The sequence below is a fragment of the Cyphellophora europaea genome (assembly GCF_000365145.1).
Source record: "Cyphellophora europaea CBS 101466 unplaced genomic scaffold supercont1.1, whole genome shotgun sequence".
NCBI lineage: Eukaryota > Fungi > Ascomycota > Eurotiomycetes > Chaetothyriales > Cyphellophoraceae > Cyphellophora > Cyphellophora europaea.
Genome location: NW_008481797.1, coordinates 1,519,677 through 1,538,921, shown reverse-complemented (window position 1 = coordinate 1,538,921; position 19,245 = coordinate 1,519,677). Strand labels below are relative to the sequence as shown.

The 19,245-nt window shown below is 53.5% G+C and overlaps 10 protein-coding genes across 10 annotated transcripts; 7 read left to right on the top strand and 3 right to left on the bottom strand.

The window, feature by feature from the left end:
* Window positions 1–562: 562 nt before the first annotated feature.
* HMPREF1541_00564 (uncharacterized protein) lies at window positions 563–1,810 on the bottom strand (the record flags this gene model as incomplete). The annotated part of the gene is made up of 2 exons (XM_008712870.1): window positions 563–577; window positions 629–1,810. 2 exons carry the CDS (start codon window positions 1,808–1,810, stop codon window positions 563–565), a joined length of 1,197 nt encoding a protein of 398 aa, XP_008711092.1.
* A 719-nt stretch (window positions 1,811–2,529) lies between these two features.
* HMPREF1541_00563 (uncharacterized protein) lies at window positions 2,530–2,811 on the top strand (the record flags this gene model as incomplete). Its single annotated transcript, XM_008712869.1, has 2 exons — window positions 2,530–2,717; window positions 2,766–2,811. The coding sequence occupies 2 exons, from the start codon at window positions 2,530–2,532 to the stop codon at window positions 2,809–2,811; spliced, it is 234 nt and encodes a 77-aa protein (XP_008711091.1).
* A 26-nt stretch (window positions 2,812–2,837) lies between these two features.
* On the top strand, window positions 2,838–3,881 carry HMPREF1541_00562 (uncharacterized protein; the record flags this gene model as incomplete). The annotated part of the gene is made up of 1 exon (XM_008712868.1): window positions 2,838–3,881. The coding sequence occupies one exon, from the start codon at window positions 2,838–2,840 to the stop codon at window positions 3,879–3,881; it is 1,044 nt and encodes a 347-aa protein (XP_008711090.1).
* A 479-nt stretch (window positions 3,882–4,360) lies between these two features.
* Window positions 4,361–5,671, top strand: HMPREF1541_00561 (uncharacterized protein; the record flags this gene model as incomplete). The annotated part of the gene is made up of 2 exons (XM_008712867.1): window positions 4,361–4,428; window positions 4,477–5,671. 2 exons carry the CDS (start codon window positions 4,361–4,363, stop codon window positions 5,669–5,671), a joined length of 1,263 nt encoding a protein of 420 aa, XP_008711089.1.
* Window positions 5,672–6,219: 548 nt separating this feature from the next.
* On the bottom strand, window positions 6,220–7,738 carry HMPREF1541_00560 (uncharacterized protein; the record flags this gene model as incomplete). Its single annotated transcript, XM_008712866.1, has 12 exons — window positions 6,220–6,293; window positions 6,383–6,484; window positions 6,552–6,578; window positions 6,636–6,670; window positions 6,722–6,894; window positions 6,945–7,025; window positions 7,077–7,108; window positions 7,158–7,169; window positions 7,223–7,236; window positions 7,289–7,395; window positions 7,445–7,491; window positions 7,558–7,738. The coding sequence occupies 12 exons, from the start codon at window positions 7,736–7,738 to the stop codon at window positions 6,220–6,222; spliced, it is 885 nt and encodes a 294-aa protein (XP_008711088.1).
* Window positions 7,739–8,629: 891 nt separating this feature from the next.
* Window positions 8,630–10,771, bottom strand: HMPREF1541_00559 (uncharacterized protein; the record flags this gene model as incomplete). Its single annotated transcript, XM_008712865.1, has 3 exons — window positions 8,630–9,607; window positions 9,720–9,909; window positions 9,984–10,771. The coding sequence occupies 3 exons, from the start codon at window positions 10,769–10,771 to the stop codon at window positions 8,630–8,632; spliced, it is 1,956 nt and encodes a 651-aa protein (XP_008711087.1).
* Window positions 10,772–11,831: 1,060 nt separating this feature from the next.
* HMPREF1541_00558 (uncharacterized protein) lies at window positions 11,832–12,871 on the top strand (the record flags this gene model as incomplete). Its single annotated transcript, XM_008712864.1, has 5 exons — window positions 11,832–11,901; window positions 11,952–12,019; window positions 12,076–12,166; window positions 12,211–12,289; window positions 12,337–12,871. 5 exons carry the CDS (start codon window positions 11,832–11,834, stop codon window positions 12,869–12,871), a joined length of 843 nt encoding a protein of 280 aa, XP_008711086.1.
* A 487-nt stretch (window positions 12,872–13,358) lies between these two features.
* HMPREF1541_00557 (uncharacterized protein) lies at window positions 13,359–15,462 on the top strand (the record flags this gene model as incomplete). Its single annotated transcript, XM_008712863.1, has 7 exons — window positions 13,359–13,566; window positions 13,643–14,025; window positions 14,107–14,343; window positions 14,405–14,475; window positions 14,531–14,855; window positions 14,907–15,234; window positions 15,287–15,462. The coding sequence occupies 7 exons, from the start codon at window positions 13,359–13,361 to the stop codon at window positions 15,460–15,462; spliced, it is 1,728 nt and encodes a 575-aa protein (XP_008711085.1).
* Window positions 15,463–16,011: 549 nt separating this feature from the next.
* Window positions 16,012–17,928, top strand: HMPREF1541_00556 (uncharacterized protein; the record flags this gene model as incomplete). Its single annotated transcript, XM_008712862.1, has 10 exons — window positions 16,012–16,090; window positions 16,143–16,459; window positions 16,508–16,624; window positions 16,673–17,306; window positions 17,361–17,404; window positions 17,457–17,479; window positions 17,535–17,591; window positions 17,680–17,733; window positions 17,781–17,835; window positions 17,887–17,928. 10 exons carry the CDS (start codon window positions 16,012–16,014, stop codon window positions 17,926–17,928), a joined length of 1,422 nt encoding a protein of 473 aa, XP_008711084.1.
* A 729-nt stretch (window positions 17,929–18,657) lies between these two features.
* Window positions 18,658–19,245, top strand: HMPREF1541_00555 (uncharacterized protein; the record flags this gene model as incomplete). The annotated part of the gene is made up of 1 exon (XM_008712861.1): window positions 18,658–19,245. One exon carries the CDS (start codon window positions 18,658–18,660, stop codon window positions 19,243–19,245), a length of 588 nt encoding a protein of 195 aa, XP_008711083.1.

Here is a 19,245-nt window from a genome sequence, read left to right as displayed (position 1 = left end):
CGCCAGAAATAGCCAGGAAGTCGAGCGACACTCGCGTCACCAAGCAGGTTTGGGGCGATCGGGATCGAGGTTGTCTCGGATTCTCGTCGCGTCGGCAATCCGGTCTGCGTCACGGTTGCGGATCGATGCAGGAGGCTCGGACTCGTTGTATGCGACTCGCAGAACTTGACGTTGAATATGGCAAGGAAACAGCGTCAGAAAATACGGCGAGGTGTTTGATCGAACTTCGATGAAGAAGCGCACCTTGCACCTACGCTCAGTGGGAATGGAAGGTGAGTGGCTGACGGCGCAACGCTAGTGGAATTGCAATTTAAGGCAACACCTTAAACTCTACAAGCCCCACTCTGAGCTTCCTACCTGGAAACCATGAGATATGCATAACCTTCATTTTATTGCCTTTGCAGAGACTGTTTGCTCTATGCTAAACGCCTGTCCATGCTGGGGTATCTTGAAAGGGCGTTACTTCATTTTCCATCGTACCACATCCAACCGATGCCCATTCCGTGCTTTCAACTGCCGTCGGCTACGCAGCGAGTGACCAATACCGGAGTGCTCACATCACTCACTCGGCAAGATGCTATGAGTTGTCAGTCAACAACTTCTTGTGAAATATGGGAGCTCAACTTACCGACCACTCCGGGATGTTCTTGATCTGCTGCCACATGAACTTTTCGAGTTTGTTGGCACTCTTAGCATAAGGTGTCGATTCGTTGTTGTATCGGCGGCAATTGTCGAAAACGAGCTTGGAGTCCTTGATGAAGTCTTCGGGTCTAGGGTACAGGTCGTTCTGAAGTCGCTCTTCCATCGTAGACAGATCCATCGGCTCCTTGATGACCTCGTAGTAGTCAGGCACCTCATCCTTGTTGACTGGCTGAGCAAAAGGCCACGCAGAGGTGTGGTTCTGCATGTCATTGAGTAGGTGCAACAGCTGATTGTAGTTGGGACCATGACGAGGCTGGCGCGAAAGCTCATCCATATCTGGAGACCAGCCGGATTCCTTGATGGCGGGAATTGTCATGGGGTCGATCGGAACTACACCGTTCTTCCAAGCAGCAGGAGGGGGATGAACGATGTGAGATTTGCTGACCGCCCGAATCTTGGCTTGAACCGCTTCCTTCTGCTTCTGCAACATGCGAGGTACCTCGAGATATCGAATTTTGGGAAGCATGCTACACTGCATGATGGTACCACCTTCATAGTCCTTGATGTAGCCCATCCAGATCGCCTTGTCCAATGTGATTTCCTTGGTGAAACCTTGCTTCTTGAAGTAGCCAATAGCATAGTTGTCGGCATAGGTGAGGAAATGCATAATGGGGGAGGTCGCCTTAACATAGTCCTTGAGGTGGGCCATAAGGTGAGCGCCATATCCTTTGACCTGCTGATCGGACGAGATGGCACAGAAGACAATCTCGGCGAACGTGCGTGTGTTGAAAGGTCGATAGGTGATGCCGCCAACAACTTCAAGGGGATGCTTGATGATGGCAATTGAGAGGTGGGTCTTGTCGTAGACGAGTCGAGCAATGTAGTCCTTGGGCATCTTGGGGAGTTGCTTCTGAAAGATGCATTTGAGGCCAGTCAAGATGATGTTGCTGCGGCGCGAGTTGTCATTGTTGACCACTTGGAACTCGATGTGACCTTGCTTTTCTTCGATGACTGCCGGCTTCTCGGGGAAATCGAAGGTGACTGGGGTAGGAGTGATGGGAGGATCCGTCGGCGAAGCAGACTGTACATTGTCAGCAGCAGGTTCATCTGGCTGGTCCAGTTCCATGCGATCCATGCCGATGAAGGGTTCCAGGATCTGGCCTGCCATGATGGGTGTGCGAGGTTCTGTTGCGTCCGAAGATGCTACACTGAAAGCGCGGGGGTAGGAAGTATAGGCAGTGCTGGGATTGAAGGTGAAGGTCCCAGGCTGTGGAGCCTGGGGATCCCCAAGGTGATATCGCATGGGGAAACGAAGTCAGGGTATCGCGTACTTCAGTGTGCTTTGAGGTACCGTTTAGCACAGGAGACTCTGTCCTGGCCCTTTTGGAACGGGAAGATGAAGCATCTTCAGAAGCCTTTCTTTTAGAAGGGGCTGGAGGTCCAGTCAGTATTGTGCGCGTTTGCTTCTCATTCACTTGCCTTCAGCTGTGGAGGCAGGTGCCATCGCAACGGACAGTCACTGACACGTCTGTGTAATTGCGTACTTATTACTCTCTGATCTTTGTAAGGCTTAGGTATCTTCTAGATGGGTCATTGTTGGCTTCTGAGATGCTGTGGAATAATGCAGAGCACAGGAGTGTGTAAGAGAAGCGCGGGGCCGACCAGCGCGGAGCGCATACTCGAGGTTGTCCCTTCCGCGCCACAACCGCCACAGAAGCCAAGATTCATGCGCCACATGACTTGACTCCTTGAAGCGAGCAGCCCGAACGAACACCTGGCCGGGGGTAAAAGTACACTGGCATATTCCTGCTCCATCGTCCCTCCGCATCACAGATCGTTCCACTGCTGTCGCTAGTTTCCATTCTGCCTCTTGCCGCTCTCGCATCAATGTCTTTGCACGAGCTCTGGGAAGCAGCTGCCAGCAGCCCCTTCGAACCTTCGATCGCCAAAGACAGCCAGATCTATATTGGCTTCCCTCTTCTGCTTACTGGCTTGGTGCTCGCTGGACTTTTTGGTCTCAACCGGTCACTTACAGCCGTGCCGCTCTACGCCATTCCTGCCTCTCTGTGCTTCGGGTGAGCATACGACGCGTCAATGTCATGTAGAAGCTAATATTGTGCTAGATTTGGTGCGGTTTACACCATCTGTGGTGCTGGAGTATACGTCTGATATGCACTTGATCTGAGACCTCAAAAATGGACCGTCCTCAGGTCTTCTCTGCTGTCTCGACCTCAGTCCGCCAGCTCTTCCTTGTCCTTCGATGCATTTCGTTTGCGCCAAAGGCAGAAGTCAGGATTTCACGGGAAGGTATCCGTTTCTGTGTCGACGAAGCAAGAGTCATACAGGGCATCACGTCCTTGGAGAAGTCCCTGTTCACATCGTACGACCTACGCATTGATGACGAGGACGCTTCTAGCCTCCCACCTTTCGAAATTAGCATGCCTGCGCTGCTAGAAACCTTGCAGATCTTCGGTCTGTCTGAAAACAGCTACAAGAGCTCCGGCGGTGGATTCTCCTCTTCGGCCACCAACGCATTCACAACCCCGGCCCTGGCTCTAGCGGGCTCATGTCGCCTAACGTATGCAGAAACTGGCGCTCCTCTGAGCATCACCATTGCTGAAGGCCCTGTCACGACAACAGCAGAGCTCAGCACATATGCATTAGCTGCAGTTTACGAGGATGACAGTGCCATTCCACTCGACCGCACTTCCCTGTGTCTGAAAACCATCATGCCCAGCTCGTTCTTGTCGGATGCCATTGCAGAGCTTTCTGGTACCAATCCTGACGTGTTGTTGCTAAATGTTTCTGGACGCTCGGCGCCTTACTTGTCACTTGAAGGATTGGGTGGGAGTCTCGGAGATGCAGTTGTTGAGTATCTATCAGAATCAAAGGAGCCAGGCTCATCGCGGAATCGAAAACAGCCTTCTGTTACCGAGACATTCGTTGTAACCCCTACACCAGACACCCATGGCCGAATCAAGACGAGGTATAAGTTTGATCTGATCAAGAAGGCCGGTCGTGCAATGCAATTGGCTACCAAGGTCTCGGTAAGACAGGACGGGGGAGGTGTATTAAGCCTCCAATTCCTGGTCGATTCTGTTCAGACAAGCTTTGGCAGCGGCATTCAAGCTCCGCAAGGAGGAAGCAATCCGCTCTTCATTGAATTCAGACTTCTTCCTCTGGTTGATGAGGAAAGTGAGGTGGAAATGACTGAAGACCAATCTGAGGACAGCGACTAAACATGAAGCTGGACTGAATTCAATTTCCAAAATCAGCTCATATTCCTTTCCTTTCTTTCCTCCAACTACTTAAGGTGTTCTCATTCCTTTCCTGTCTTTCCTCCAACTACTTAAGGTGTTCTCATTCCTTTACATCTTTCCCAACGCTGCCACTCTCCTTCGCTACCTTTCCCTCTTCCGTCTCTCGACGTTAGTACACATTTCTGCTTCCAACACGCAGGTTCGAGAAAGACTAACCACCGCCCTAGCCACGCACTACGCAAGATTTGTCCCATACGAACACCATACCTTCTCGATATGTCAATCGGAACTCGTAAGAGGTCAGCCGCCGACGAATGTGACTCGGATTCAGATTATGAGGGAGGCCCTGTGTCTGTTAGGTCATCTCAAACGGCAATGTCCTTGACTGCTGTCCGCCCAGCTAAGAAAGGGTGCGCATCTCATCGACGTCGACTCCTAGTCCCAACCGCAAGACTTTCATGTCAGCAGCAGCGCGACTGCCGATCTGCTACTACTCTGAAAAGCACACACTCTTCACATCTGCCTGGTAAGCACATTCCTGAGTGGACGTCAGTGAGAAGCTCATAGCCTCTAGGTGGAGAGAAGTCACCCAACGAGACGAGTTCTGGGCGGACTTCAGCTCCAAAGTCAATGATACAACGCTCAACAGACGGATGTCTGTTTCGATCAGAACCTCCTTCAAGCAACCTAAGGCATTCGTGGGCTTACGCCCAGAAGCGCCAGCCGTCACCACGACTACGACCAAAGTCTCTCCTCTCAACGCACAGGCTTCCACGTCAAAGCTAGATACGCCACGTGAGATGAACACGGTTGTCAAAGTTGAATGCAACGACTGTGGAGCATTTATTGCTACCGGCACACTCTGCGAAGGTTGTTCGTCTTCGGATCCTACATACGTCGAGATGGCTGCACCTGGAACAGAGTATCATCGAGAGCCCAATCCCGCTACACGCAGCACTTCACCCATAGGTAAACAACCAGCCAATCCTAACGAGCCTGGCTCGGAGTCGATCATCACAGCGGAGAAACCTCTTCAACGTACTGAGGTCGACGACCGGACTACAGACTCTGCAAACATCGCCAATGATGCAACGCCTCATGGTCACAATCGTGTCCAGAAGCTCAAGCTTCGTGTTAACGCAGCACCAGACACAGATTCAGAGGCTAGCGTTGAGCATCAAGGCCCACAAGCCCACCACGAGGACAAAGTGGGAACAGCAGCCGCCCAAAACCTAGATGCCGACACTGAAGAGGCCACCATCAAGGCTGAGGAGGTTGAGACCACGGGCGAGCACATCGAGGCTGGTAAGCTAGGCAACGAGGCCAAGGCAACCAATTCGGAACCAGACGTGACACTCCAGTCTGAACTGGTGGATCCCAACCATAGCCCTCACGACCGACAGAGTCAGCAGTCCATCAACGCCAATGTCGACCGCCTCATCCATGTTCTGCACAAGGGCGAGAGGCATTCCATCGATGCCAGCAAGATTCAGGAGACAATCGTGGCCGGCCACAAGCTCTGCTTTGCCGTCATCGACGGAACGCCCGTGCAGATCGATCCCGCCAACGCATGCGAGGTCGCGGAGGCGACATTTGACGAGGGTGGGGATGCAACGACCGAGATCAAGATCAAGATCAAGACTGAGGAGGCTGAGCCCAAGATGGAGTTGGCGACGGCAGTGCTCACCGCTGGTCGGGCAAAGAAGCAGGCGAGGTGCCAAGTTCAGGGTCTGTCGAAAGCCGAGTCGATCGTCCTTGACAGCGATTGAACGAAAAGGGAGAGTGAGAGGAGAGAGGGGGGGTTGCAATTTGCTCTCCAAGACATCTGAGCGAGAGGCAGTGCGGTAGCCAGAGAGACGAAAGACGATGCAATCTCTGGAAATGGTCTTGTGCTCTGCGAGGTTGATGCCTACCAGCAAGCGCATCAGAGCCGCCAAATTCCCAGTTACTTTTGCGTATTCGGGAAATTACCATGAAAGCTTCCTTTGCTGCTGGAACCATACGCGAGTGAGTACATGCACGTTGAATTTGGATATTGGGGTTGCGGGCATAGGTGCTGAAGCATTATTGAGAGTTGGTTTTATCGTCCTTTCAACACAAGGATGAGCTTGGGTAAGGCTGAGCAATGCTACGGAAGGCTTGACAGCTAGGACCTTGATACTGACACTGGCTCGATTGCAGATAGTACGCCACCATCCATTCCATGTCGTGCAGTATGCCAAGGCACTCGCTGATCTTTACCGATGGATGTGTAGTCAACCTAAAGAACCCCGACGGCTTCTGCCCGGCACACTACCTAGTAGCGATTGCCTCAGACTCACAGCTTGCTGCCCTTCTTCGACGACCTCCAGCCGGAGCGGGTAGAGCCGCCGTCGAGCTCGATGACATTCCCTAGCGTGCCTCCGGTTAGCTTCTCCAGGTACTCGCGATTTTGAGGTCTGTTGCCGGGAGCAGGTAATGGGATTCCAGTGGACACTTACCGACGCTGTGAGCGCCTGCCAGGGTAGACAGGTAGATGACGAGGCCGGCCAGATCCTCGGGCTTGCCGACACGGCCGGTAGGTTGGCGCTCCAGGAGGGTGTCTATAGGTAGGGGTCAGTCCGGGGGGCCGCTGTTCACTCTGTGGTTTCGTGTAGAGGTTGTACGCACCAGTAAACTGCTCCATTCCGTAATTCGCTGTGCCTGGTTAGATTGCGATCGGTGCCGTGGATAGAGCACGTGGTATCGACTTACTCATTCTGGATGGGAAGACACCGGGGCAGATGCAGCTAGAGATGGTCAGCTCTGATCGGTTTGACTTGGTTTTGTTGGCGACTTACTTGACATTAATGTTCTTGGGCGCGAGCTTTGAGGCCTGGATGCGGGAGAGGTGGATACACGCTGCCTTGGATGGTCCGTAGGAAAAGGTGCCGTGGCCTGGCGCCGAAAGTCCTCCGTCATCACCAGCTGTGACATCCACGGTGGTGATGCCGGCCATGGAGGCAATGTTAATCTATTGGATTAGTCAGCGATGTCTCCTCATTCGTCGCGGGTGGAACATACGACTCGGCCAGGGTTCGTTGGTGTTGCCTCTTTCAGTAGCAGAGGCTCCAGTCCGACGGTCATGTAGTAAATCGAGCTGACCTGAAGTAGCGTCAGCGTGTGTAGCCTTTGTCAGTGGATTGAGCTCCTTACATTGAGCCGCATCAGCTTATCCCAAGCACTCTCTGCATGGAGTCAGCCGATGGGTAGTGCATTGCTTTGAGCATTTCGAACCTGGGAAGTCATCTGCAGCAGTCAGTCAACGCACGTAAGGATACTCGAAATCAAGATCATCGTACCATAAGGCGCGCCCCTTGGGAATAGGTTAGCTACATATACGAGGAGAGAAGGAGTCAGAAACTCACCAAGTGGCACCGGTGTTATTGACCAGTACGGTCAACCGATCAGTCTCATTCTTCACCTTGGCGACAAGATCATCGCATCCTTTCTTATCCTTGAGATCTGCCACGATCTATAGAATGCATCAGTCTCCCACTGTGACAAAAGCTAGAGAGTCTTACATAGGAGCACTTGCCGGGGCCGAGCTTGTTCAACCTATCGGCGGTTTCTGTAGCCGTGTTATCATTCAGTTGTGGAGGACAGTATTAGAAGCAGTAGCGGGAAGATGGCTCACTTTTCAACTCTGACTCCTTCCGCGATGCGATGAAGACTCTTGCACCTCCCTGGATAAGACCAGATGCAGCCATCTCGCCAATACCCGTTGCACCACCGGTCACGAGTGCGACAATATGGGAGCAGTCGAACAACCGCACCGGCGTGAGGTCGGCCTTGGAGCTAGCGTGAGCGTGTGCCATGTTGCCGGACGTTTGTCTAGATGGGTTTCAATGCAATAGAGGGTCGATTACTGTTTACAGAGCAATGGCAGTATGGTATAACAATCTCAAATTAACAAGTAATCATCGCTTCATCAGAGGAGGTGTCTCTCTCTCGGCAGCGACGTACCTCGGTTCCGGGGAAAGAGGCTGTGGAGCGCGCCGTGATTGGAGAAACCCCCGAGAAGACCCCGGCTTTACACAAGTACACTACGACCTCTTATTCTGTCTTCGCTACCAACCACGCATCTTATCTTGACAGGCCGTATCTACGACCGTCGGTCGTCTTCGATTGGAGCTCGTCTCAGTGGCGTGGTTATCAGTATGGTCATCACTCATTACAGCTGCGGTAGGAGGGCCCTTCCGCCGGCTCCGTTGACCGCGGTCCCGCTCCACAGTAGCCAATAGCTAAGTCCGGCGCCGTTGTGGCTAGGGAGACGCTGCACCTCCATCATCACAATCCCGCGACACGACATCATGTAGAGGATGCTCTTCGGGTGGGGTATGCCATAGAGGATGCTGGCTCATCAGACAGCTTCCGTCCTGGGTCCGTTTCATTCATATCGCTCGTCGAGCTCGTCAGGGACGACTTGTATCGCTCCCAGATCTCTTGCAAGCTACGGCACATACGACTGCCACATTGTCGGAACCCGTCTGCGCCGATGACGCTCTCGTTGTAACGCGTACATCCGCTTCAGGGTGTGACAAACTGAGGCATTGAGATGTTGGAGATCTGCGCAAACATTTCGTCCGCGGTCGCGGTATCGGCAAGCTCCATGTCGGCAAAATGATAGCCACCTGTGCCGGCTTGCTCCCCAGAGAAAATCCTGAGTATAGGTTAATAACTTCAAAGTAACAGCCATATGATGCACCTTACATATCGTACACGTCAACCCCGCTCTCGCCCATGAGAAACTGGCTGAAATCCTGCAGGTTATCTGCAGGTCCCAGCTCGTCATCGCCATCCACAATACCGAGCTCCTTGAGTTGCAGAATCGTCTCTGGTCGAGCTTTCTGGACCAAACCTATGTCGTCCATGGATTTCAAAACGGTCAAACAGGCCCGCACGCTGCGGATATGGTTTTCCTCCTTGGTTTTGGTGAAAGCGATGAGGAAACACTGGACCAGTTCCAAAATGTAAAGAAATTCGGACTGCAGAAGACTCGAAATCAGCCCTTCATCCCCCATCATCTTTAGCACGTTCAACGAGTTTTGTGCGGCGTCGATGCAGATGCCAGCCAGCTCGTCGTAGCACCGCTTCTTATCCGCTTCATCAAGATCCGCTTGCCGGAGGACGCTGCAGAGCAAGAAGGGTCGTGTCGCCAGAATCACCACGCTCCAGTATCGTACGTGCAGCAGCGCTATCGATCGCTTGTGCGAAGGTGCCACGCAGGCTGTGCGGCTGAGGTGAGATGGCACTTTATTGGCCCACTCCTGTAGCGAAGAGAGAATGGAGGTGACTCGGGGCGATAGTAACTTTCTCGCGCCGGAGAGAGGCTCGAGGTAGAGGGTTTGAGACGTGAGCTCGGTCAGCTGGGTGAGGTTTTTGGATACCTCCAGATATCCCGATGGCATATTCGGCCCGGGATTCAGGACTTGTTCTGAAGGCAGTGGCGCCTGACGTTTCGACCCTTCGATCGTGGTGGCGCGAGGCTTGCCACACCGTAGGCTCAACTCCACGTCAAAGATGTAGAGAGTCCACCATATCCGTCGTGCGTGCTCTCGCTCAACAAAGCCATGAGATAACGAGTACTTGTCCATATGAAGACCCAGAGACTGCGCAACACGTGTCGCTATTCCTACATGGAGATACGCAGATGTCGAATAACAATGCGACTGTAACGCAAGTGCCTATTGTGAATTAGTCAAGGTGCGTTGCAGTCGATAGGAGAGTGACTCGTCAGATCTCTACTGGATGTAGGCTCGTGTCTCGGTGCCATGCTTTGTGTAAGAGTTGGCTTACCAATAGAATCAGCGCCCGAATGCTGTCGAGATCAGCCTCGTCGCACACTCTCGGCACCATCGACTTTGCAAGTGTCAGATATTCGGAGGCAGATCGCAGATCGATTCCTGCCTCGGCATTTGAAGGATACTGCGAAGATAGCGCAAAGATGGAGTAGAGAGAGCACACCCAGGACGCGCTTGTTGCGGATCTGTCGTACGATACATTGCCGTCAGCCTCTATGACAGATGCGTAGATGAAGGGCATCAAGGCCAGGTCACTCACCGACTAGCATATGTGTTCTCGAGCCGTGTGTGGAACTGCTCTGACGAGTAGAGCCAATAAAGGCAGTGTACTTCGTCGAAATACCTGTTGACATACTGGTAGCCGAGTGGCTTCGACGGCAGCTGTATATCGCCCTGAGATATTGAAGCAGCTGAACTATCCGGGGTCGCTGGTGGGAGACTCATGGTCTTCATGGGCGGAATGATGTCCTTGTCGAGCTTGGCAGATACAGAACCTGGATTGAGGGAGCGCACAGCGGCGTTGAAGGAGATGCCACTGACGGCTGACATGTATCGATATTCGCCAGTGCTATCCTTCAGCATGCAGCCGAGCTGTTCATGGAGGCTATCAATATCATCAAGCGCGACCCCTTCCTGTGGCTCTTGCTTCTCCACTACATCGTCTGGGGCGCCAGAGTGGATGGACTCGGATTTTGTGGATGACATGCCAATGCTGGGAGTGGGCATCTGGTTCGGGCTGCCGTCGCTGCTGTTGTCGATTCCTGCAGCAAGAGTTCTCAGAGTGGTAAGATCGATGTCTGGGCCGTAGTGGTGAGCAATCAGTTTTGCCATGTGTTTGTACTGTTCTTCGGAAACGAAGTAATACGGCCGTTGCTTCCGCTTCCCGACATCGATCTGGCATGAGGCGCCTATGCTCCGGCAATAGTCGCATGGGCCTGGCACTGGATTATTGCACTTGGTTTTTCTTGACTTGCATTTGTCGCAGGACATGGCCGTCCGGTTCCTTCTAGCGGCAGGCTTGCCGCTCTCGCTGGTCATTTTGCCCATTGTGAGCACCTACCAAGGAGTTTGCGAGGAGAGTTCGGGTTATCTGAGATGAACAGAGGTAGCAGAGCTTCGCTCTCAGGTCTAGCATCGAGAAACTGCCCTTGCCGCATGCTGGGGATCTCCAACATCGTCCCCAAGATGTTCTCTGGGGCGGCGTGGGAGGTTCCACACCGTCTTGTGGAGGATAGCCATCCCAATGGCCACATTCGTCGACACAAGCTCAAGCAGGGTCCACTGAAGTGGGTTGTGGGGAGGTTCGCGAGCGCTGGGGATTGTGGCTAGGTCAGTCTGTCGTCCCGTCTGGGGGCGACGGATGCGGGGCTGAACCAGGGGGGCACGTATCCGATCTTTCGGCAATTGGTAAAAACTTTACACGCAAAGCAAAACCAACACGCAGGTCATAATGTCTTTTCGCTGGTCGATGGAGCGTGTCTGGCTGCTGCATAGGAGTGCAGTTCGACAATAACAAGAGAGTTCAACGAGTATAATGATGATGGTTGCCTTGTTCTCACAGTGAGGCGAAGGAGGCGAGAAAGGCGAGAAAGGCCTGAGGCCTGCTCCACTGCCAAGGACAAGATGGAGATGGTTACTGCCAAGTGCTCGCCAACGTCCCTGCTTCTGTCTTCCCCCATGCCATATGCCTCCAGGACTTATAATGCAGATTCGGGTGGCTGGTCATGTGTACGAGTGCCTACGGGTGCCCTGCAAGTCGTCCGACTCCCATTGGCGAAGCGAAACGCGCCTCGGTGGTAGCAAGATGGACAACCGCAGCAGCAAACTCGCTCCCATGCTTCCGAACCATTCGCATATGCTGCATGGCGTAGAGTCTAGTGCCTGCAGCTGTCACAAGTTTAGTAAGACGATCATGGATGTACTCCGTATACGGTCGCGTTCAAGTCAACCAGCTGTGGGGAATCCCTGCTGCTTTGCTTGTCGCATGTGTCCTTGCGATGGACAGGCACTATGCGCTGTTGCTGTACTTGCCTGGCCGCGGCATATAAGCGCTGCCAGGTACTGCTGTAGGCGATCGAAACCACAGGCATAGTTGTAAGTAGCAGCAATGGAGGCCGAAGTCGCAGAGCTCAAGGAGCAAGTCAAGCAACTCACAGCTCGTGTCAACAAGGTTCAAGGTCAGGCAGTGAACATGTCATCCTATGCCTGAGGTACTCACCAGCTACAGATGAAGCAGAGATCCGGAAGATTCACTTCAAATACGGCTACTATCTAGACAAATGTCTCTACAAGGAGGTACGAGCAGCGGGCCCAGTGCCGTCCTTGGGCTATAAGTACTGACACAGCATAAGGTGGTGGACATGTTCTCCGACCACCCGGATGCTTACGTCGAGTTTCTGGGCAGCCGCTACCGCCGCAAGGAAGGCATTCGCCGCCTATACAGTAAGTGGGACATCAACGGCCACCGTCAGCGCTGATGCAAGCAGTCGACCGCTTTGCCCGTACCTTCGTCAATGGTCGCAACGGCCCCGTTCATGGATTCCTACTTGACCACCCGATGCTTCAGTAAGATGGCAATTCCGACACTTGACCTATCGCTGATAGTACCGCAGGGACATCATCGACGTCAACGAGTCCGGCACCCATGCATTTGGCCGTCTCCGAGCCCTCATGTCAGCCGGCACCCACGACACCATCCGCGAGAGCCACCCTCGCGGCCACGCCCAGTGGTGGGAAGGCGGTCTATACGAGAACGAATACATCAAGGAGAACGGCGTCTGGAAGTTGTTCCGCTACCGCTACTTCCCTTTCTGGCACGCCAACTTTGAGAGTGGCTGGAGTCACACGAAGCCCAACTTCATCCCTTGGCCGTCAGTGACTTACCCGGAGGACCCATATGGTCCGGACGAAATCATAGAGCAGAAGATGCTGTGGCCGGACACCAGGGTCATTCCCTTCCACTACCCGCATCCCGTGACAGGCAAGCAGGTGGAAAGCGATGATCTCAGGGCGCCGCATTATGGGACGGACGTCAACGCGGCCCCGCCGCCACTGACACTGGCTTTGCCACAGGATCAGCAGGATGCATTGAAGGAAAGTGGAAAGCCCGACATCAGTGGCATCTCCATCCAATCCAATGGTACATAAGCAACACTTCGCCTTCAAGAAGATACTAGGTAGTGTCACAGCAAAAGAACAGAGGTCATGGCTATAGCGGACTTCCGACTCCTAAACCCGCACTCAAAAGTAGCACGGAGCCAGCTCCTCCTTCGCTCTGAATCACGCAGTATACTAGCAGTCAGCACGAGTCCGTATTGCACTAAAATCTGGAAATGGCACGGCAGACGTTCCTCCAGTTTGTGATTTCGGTATCATGGATCCGGCCACAACCCCATGGGGAAGAAAGCAAGCTCCCACCGTTCATTGATCCAGCCCATCCGCTGCTATGCAAGCGGTATACTATTCTGAAGCCAAGATATCGGGTCTCGCATTCGCAACGCGACAGTGATAGGCTCTGAAGCACACTCACTACCGATGACCTAGATAGACATCAAAAGCTTACCATATCCTTAAGTCCATCACCAGTCACCTCCCCCCATCTTCAGCCACTGCATTGTGCATCCAACACACGACCATGGCCCACATCTTCGATCTAGCAGGGCAAATCGACGTGCCGCCCTATACAGACGGGCACAAGACAGGCACACAAGTCAAATTCCCCACGACGCCCGTCTTCTCAGGCTTCAACCTCCCCTCTCGCATCGAGGGCGACATCGTCGACCTCGAATTCACAGGCCAAATCCCCAGGGAGATCAATGGCACTTTCTACAGAATCCAGCCTGGTAAGTCTTTGCCCCCTCCACTTGGCCCCCCTCTTCGCCATTTCATACTCACAAGGCCCCACTACAACAACAAAAGACCACCGCTTTCCCCCCATCTTCGAAGACGACATCCACTTCAACGGCGACGGCAGCGTGACGGCCATCCGCATCTCCGCCGGACACGCCGACTTCAAGCAAAAGTACGTGCACACGGAGCGCTACAGTCTCGAGACGTCCGCGCGCCGGAGCCTGTTCGGCCGCTACCGCAACCCGTACACGGACCACGAGTCGGTGAAAGGCGTGATCCGCACCGCGTCCAACACCAACATCACGTTCTGGCGAGGCATGTTGCTGGCCAGCAAGGAGGACGGGCCGCCCTATGCCATGGACCCCATCACGCTGGAGACGTGGGGGAGATATGACTTTGAGGGCCAGATTAGGACGCCGACTTTTACGGCGCATCCCAAGTTTGACCCCGAGGTGAGCTTTTTTTCTGTTTCTGTTGTTATATGTACCCGTATGCCGATCCGGAAATAAAGAGTGTGACTGACTGCGTCAAAGACCGGAGAGATGATCTGCTTCGCGTACGAAGCGGGTGGCGACGGTCACGATGCGTCAGACGATGTTGTGGTGTGGACGATTGACGCCGAAGGGAAGAAGATCGAGGAGTGTTGGTACAAGGCGCCGTTTTGCGGCATGATCCACGACTGCGGCATCAGCGCCAACTACGTGGTGCTGCCGCTTACTCCGATCAAGGCTTCGTACGAGCGGCTGAAGAATGGTGGGAACCATTTTGCTGTAAGCAGACCCCGTTGAGTGTGGGTGTGGCTCCGAAGTAGCCATGCTGACGAGAAATTAGTGGGATCCCCTCGAGGATCAGTGGTACGGTGTCGTTCCACGGCGTGGTGGGAAGCCCGAGGATATCAGGTGGTGAGTTCCTTGAGCAGAGGATCACTTACAACGATGAAGCCAACGCCTCATGCAGGTTCCGCGCCGACAACGCGTTCCACGGCCATGTAGCCGGCTGCTACGAAAATGAGGACGGTCACGTCGTCTTCGACCTCACAGTCGCGGACGGGAACGTCTTCTTCTTCTTCCCACCTGAGAACGAGACACCACAGCCGCCAGGTAAGAGGAATGCTCTAAAATCACCTTTGACACGGTGGGTCTTCGATCCCAAGGCTGCCAGTGGTACACGCGTCACGCCATTCGAAACGTTCGACACCAACGGGGAGTTCTCTCGTATTGACGATCGGTGGGTGACGAAGAAATATAACCATGTCTGGGCAGCAAAGGTCGATCCGACGAAGGTAAGTAACGATGAAATTTATCGGGTCGGGAAGGCTGACACGTGGTGAAAGCCGTATGATTTCCAAAAGTGTGGGCCTCCCGCTGGTGGCTTATTCAACTGCATTTCCCACTTCCGGATGGATGACAAGGTGGAGGAGTCATGGTTCGCCGGTCCCACGGCGACGATACAGGAACCTTCTTTCATCCCTCGCGAAGGCGGAGCTGAGGGCGAGGGCTGGATAATTGCGCTGCTCAACCATCTCGATGTCCTTCGGAACGACATTGTCATTCTGGACGCGCAGGATCTGGCGAAGGGGCCCGTTGCAACTATTCACCTACCACTAAAGCTAAAGCTTGGCCTGCACGGCAACTTCGTTGGCCAAAAGGACATTGAAGAATGTAGGCGCTTCTCCCGTGCGTCATAAGTCGTGCACAGCTGACATATGCCTAGTCGCAGGAAGAAGGCGTCCAGGCGGCGACCTCGGGCCCGTCAAGATGGCGGAGAAGCCTCTGCTCTGGCAAGAGAAAGCCGTGCAGACCAATGGGCATGTCAATGGTAAAGTCAACGGCAAGAGCGAGAATGACACGAATGGCGACACGTTGACTTCCGTAGTGGGACGCGCGTAGGCAAGCGTATGCCTGCCTCTGAAGTCAATGGCGGCTTAGGTGTCAATAAACTTCCATGAGGCTGATAACTGTCTGGGCGCATCGCTGATAACACAGCCACAGCGTAAGTATGTTGGTGAATACAGGCTCCTAATCACAAATTGCCTTCGTTGGAGAAGCGCTTCGGCGGAGTGTTGCCGATGGTCTTACAGAACGACCTGGGCCCGGGCTGCGGGGTTGCGGCTATTGCGAGTCTCGGTATATGCCAACAGAGATGTCGGAAGCGGATAGTGGGCTTAAAACTGTTCCCGCTCATCAGGACCGGATGGCGCTAGGGTGAACCTCGTGTCTGAAGGTGATTCTTCAATATACTTTCTGGCTTAGTAGGTGATATTAGTAGCGGCATTGGTATGCTGATATAAATCTGTATTTCTGCAAGTGACTTCTCAATTGTCGACAACCTGACCTTGTGAGATCCTACCAACATGTCGAAGCCAGAGCATATCGAGACTCGCCTTTTCATCAACGGTCAGGTGTGTACTGATCAAAACTGCCGGGCTCAGCTCACCTATGCCGCAGTTCGTTGAGTCGTCGGATGGAAAGACATTCCCTCTGTATTCACCGACCAGTCAAGAGGTCGTTGCTGAAGGTAGCTCGGCATCAATATCGAAATACCGAACTGCTCTGACATGATGCCACAGTCTGCGAAGCCAGCGAAAAGGACACCGACGATGCTGTGGCAGCAGCGAAGGCTGCATTCCCTGCATGGAGTGCGTTGTCTCCCACCGACAGAGGCAAGTACATGAAGAAGCTGGCGGCTCTGTTGAAGGAAAGTCACAAGGAAATGGCGTGGCTCGAAGCCATGTCGATGGGGCGACCAGTCAGCACCTACTTCGATGCTTTCGCCGCTGCGGAGCAGTACGAGCATTACAGCGAAGTTGGCTACGATGCGCAGGGCACTTCCAGTTTGAACACGCCCGGATTCGTAAATATGACCTTCAGACAGCCATACGGAGTGGTAAGTCACGACGAAACTCGGGGGATTGGTGGGTGTCTGACGTGACAGGTTGCCGCTATCATTCCATGGAACGTCCCAGCCTTATTCTTTGCGAAGAAATCGGCGCCTGCTCTGGCCGCGGGTAATACAGTCATAGTCAAGAGCAGCGAAAAGGCGCCTCTTACAGTAAGCTGGACTAGAATCAAAGTCGAGCACTTGCTAATGACTGAACAGTCAGCGTACATATCAAGGCTCATCGAAAAAGCTGGCTTTCCTCCTGGGGTGTTCAACGTCCTTTCCGGCCATGGGAACATCTCGGGTGCAATCCTATCGTCGCACATGGACGTCAGGGCTTTGTCATTCACGGGATCATGCCGAACGGGCAAACTGATACAAGCAGCCGCGGCCAAATCGAACCTGAAGTCCGTCATCCTGGAGCTCGGTGGGAAGAGTCCGGCCATTGTGTTCGACGATGCGGATTTGGATGCTGCTGTAGAGGAAACCCAGAACTCCGTTCAATGGAACTCGGGCCAGGTCTGCATGGCAAATTCTAGGCTGTATGTCCACTCCAAGGTCGCGGACAAGTTCGTGGAGGCATTCAAGGCCCGTTTCGCGAAAATCAAACCAGGCGATCCGACTGATCCTAACACAAACCATGGTCCTCAGGCCGACAAGGTCCAGTTCGAGAACGTGCAGAAATACATCGAGCTTGGACGACAGGCTGGCGAGCTCGTGCTTGGCGACCAGGCTTTGGAGGTAAATGGGAACGCGAAGGGATTTTTCGTCCCTCCTACCGTCTTTCTAAAGACGGCCGAAGGAGAGCGTGTGATGAAGGAGGAGATCTTTGGTCCAGTCGTTCATATCAATAGTAAGTTGACCATTCCCGTGGGAAGTCGTCAAATGCTGACAATCCCACCCATAGCGTTTGAGACGGAAGAGGAAGTGATCAAGAAGGCCAATGATACCGTGAGTCACACAAAAGACCCAATCGCAGACCGGTGAACTAATGCACCAAAAGGAGTTCGGCCTGTACGCGTCAGTGTAAGTGGCTTCAGTATTCGCAACCGGCGGAAGGAAGCTTTGCTGAACTGACTAGGTATACCAAGAATATTGACCGAGCAATGCGGTTTGCCAAAGCACTTGACAGTGGAACGTAAGTAGCAGACCAGGTGGCGAGCTAGCTGTGCCCTTCGGCCAAATGCCTGCCGCAAAGGAGTTGTGCTGACACAGGAGTCTTTTAGCGTGGGCATCAATTGCACATCCCCGACCGGAGCGAGGGATATGCCATTCGGAGGGTAAGTCCTCTGAATTCAGTGAAGACACACTTTCTGACGTTCAACAGTTACAAGCAGTCGGGCACGGGTCGTGAAGGCCATCGTGTATCGTTGGACAACTTCGTAAGTCATCTCCCCGGCTAGTGGTCAGGTATAGTGAGCTAACGGAAACAGCTCGAAACCAAGACCGTGCTCATCAAAATTGCTGCAGCTTGATATGGCTCGCACGCGCATCATGCGGTCGAGCAGCGATGGTGATAGATACTTGGGTGCCTTAGCAGTGGTAGACGGGAATAAACGGTCCCTGGTCGGTGGGAAGACGCATGCGAGGCGTGTTGGGCAGGCGCGCCCGTGGTATTGCCTATTTGGGTCAAGCTCGGCCACTGCAGCATGTGTCTCGGTCTTTAGAAACGACATCCAACATGAACTTCGCGCTCAAAAACTAATCATTATGCTTCAACGTCCGTTGCGACCTGGGTCATTCTTTTAAGCGAATGCGACGTATCGAGCGAGTCAATGCGCTTCGCTTACTGTGGCTTGGTGAGCAGTGAGCACTTGTTCACATATTCCATCCGAGAATTCCCCTCGCCACGCCTAGTGTCATGCTTTGGACTTACAATATCGTTGCACATCCTGTGTGAAGCACCCACTGTGACTAATCACGGCCGGACCCATGGAGATGGATTGACTAGGCTGACATGAGGACGACGCGAGTATGCAGCCACTGCGTCGTACGGCACTGCTTGGCTGCTTAACCCAGATACAGCCGTACATCCATGCTCCTGAGCAACCTAGCCTGGCATACATGGCGGCACTCATAGTCAGCCGACCAGTCTCGTCGTGAGATACCTCCGTACCCTATCCTATTCCATAAAAGGCTCGTGCCCGGCCACTGGCTCGCAGCCCAAAGACGAGTAAGTCATGGTTCAATATCTGTAGCCAGCAATGTCGCTCGGGACTCCCACATACTTCAGGTTCCTAGATCTACCCCTCGAGATTCGTTTACGAATCTACGAATACGCTCTAACACAACTGGAGCGAATACCGGCGTGCCAGTGTGCCAATACAATCAAGGATCGGCCTTTCCTTGGTAACTGTGAAGCGGTTCCCGACCTGCGCCACTTCATCCTTGATATACCATACGCTCTGCGTGCTAATCGACAGACATATATGGAGAGCAAAGCCGTGGCTCTTTCCAAAGAGGGGAGCACGCCTTACATGTTAGTGGGCGGCACCAAGTGCCTGACAACATTTCTCAAATATCTGCCTGCTCAACATCCCAGCCATATCAAGGTCACCATGCGCACCACGGTCCAATCGAGCTGGTTGCAGGACAAGCCAGAAACACTCCATGTGCTGAACGCATGTAATAGCCTGATTGGTACATTGGGGATTGAGTCCGCCAAGTCCTACATCGTTACCACCACGGCAGTACGTCGGCGACCTGCTGCACTCACCGACGCCCTGGCGCTGATCGAAGTTGACCTTGGATTGACGATGGGGTATAAGCCTTGCGGCTGGCTGGGCCTTTAA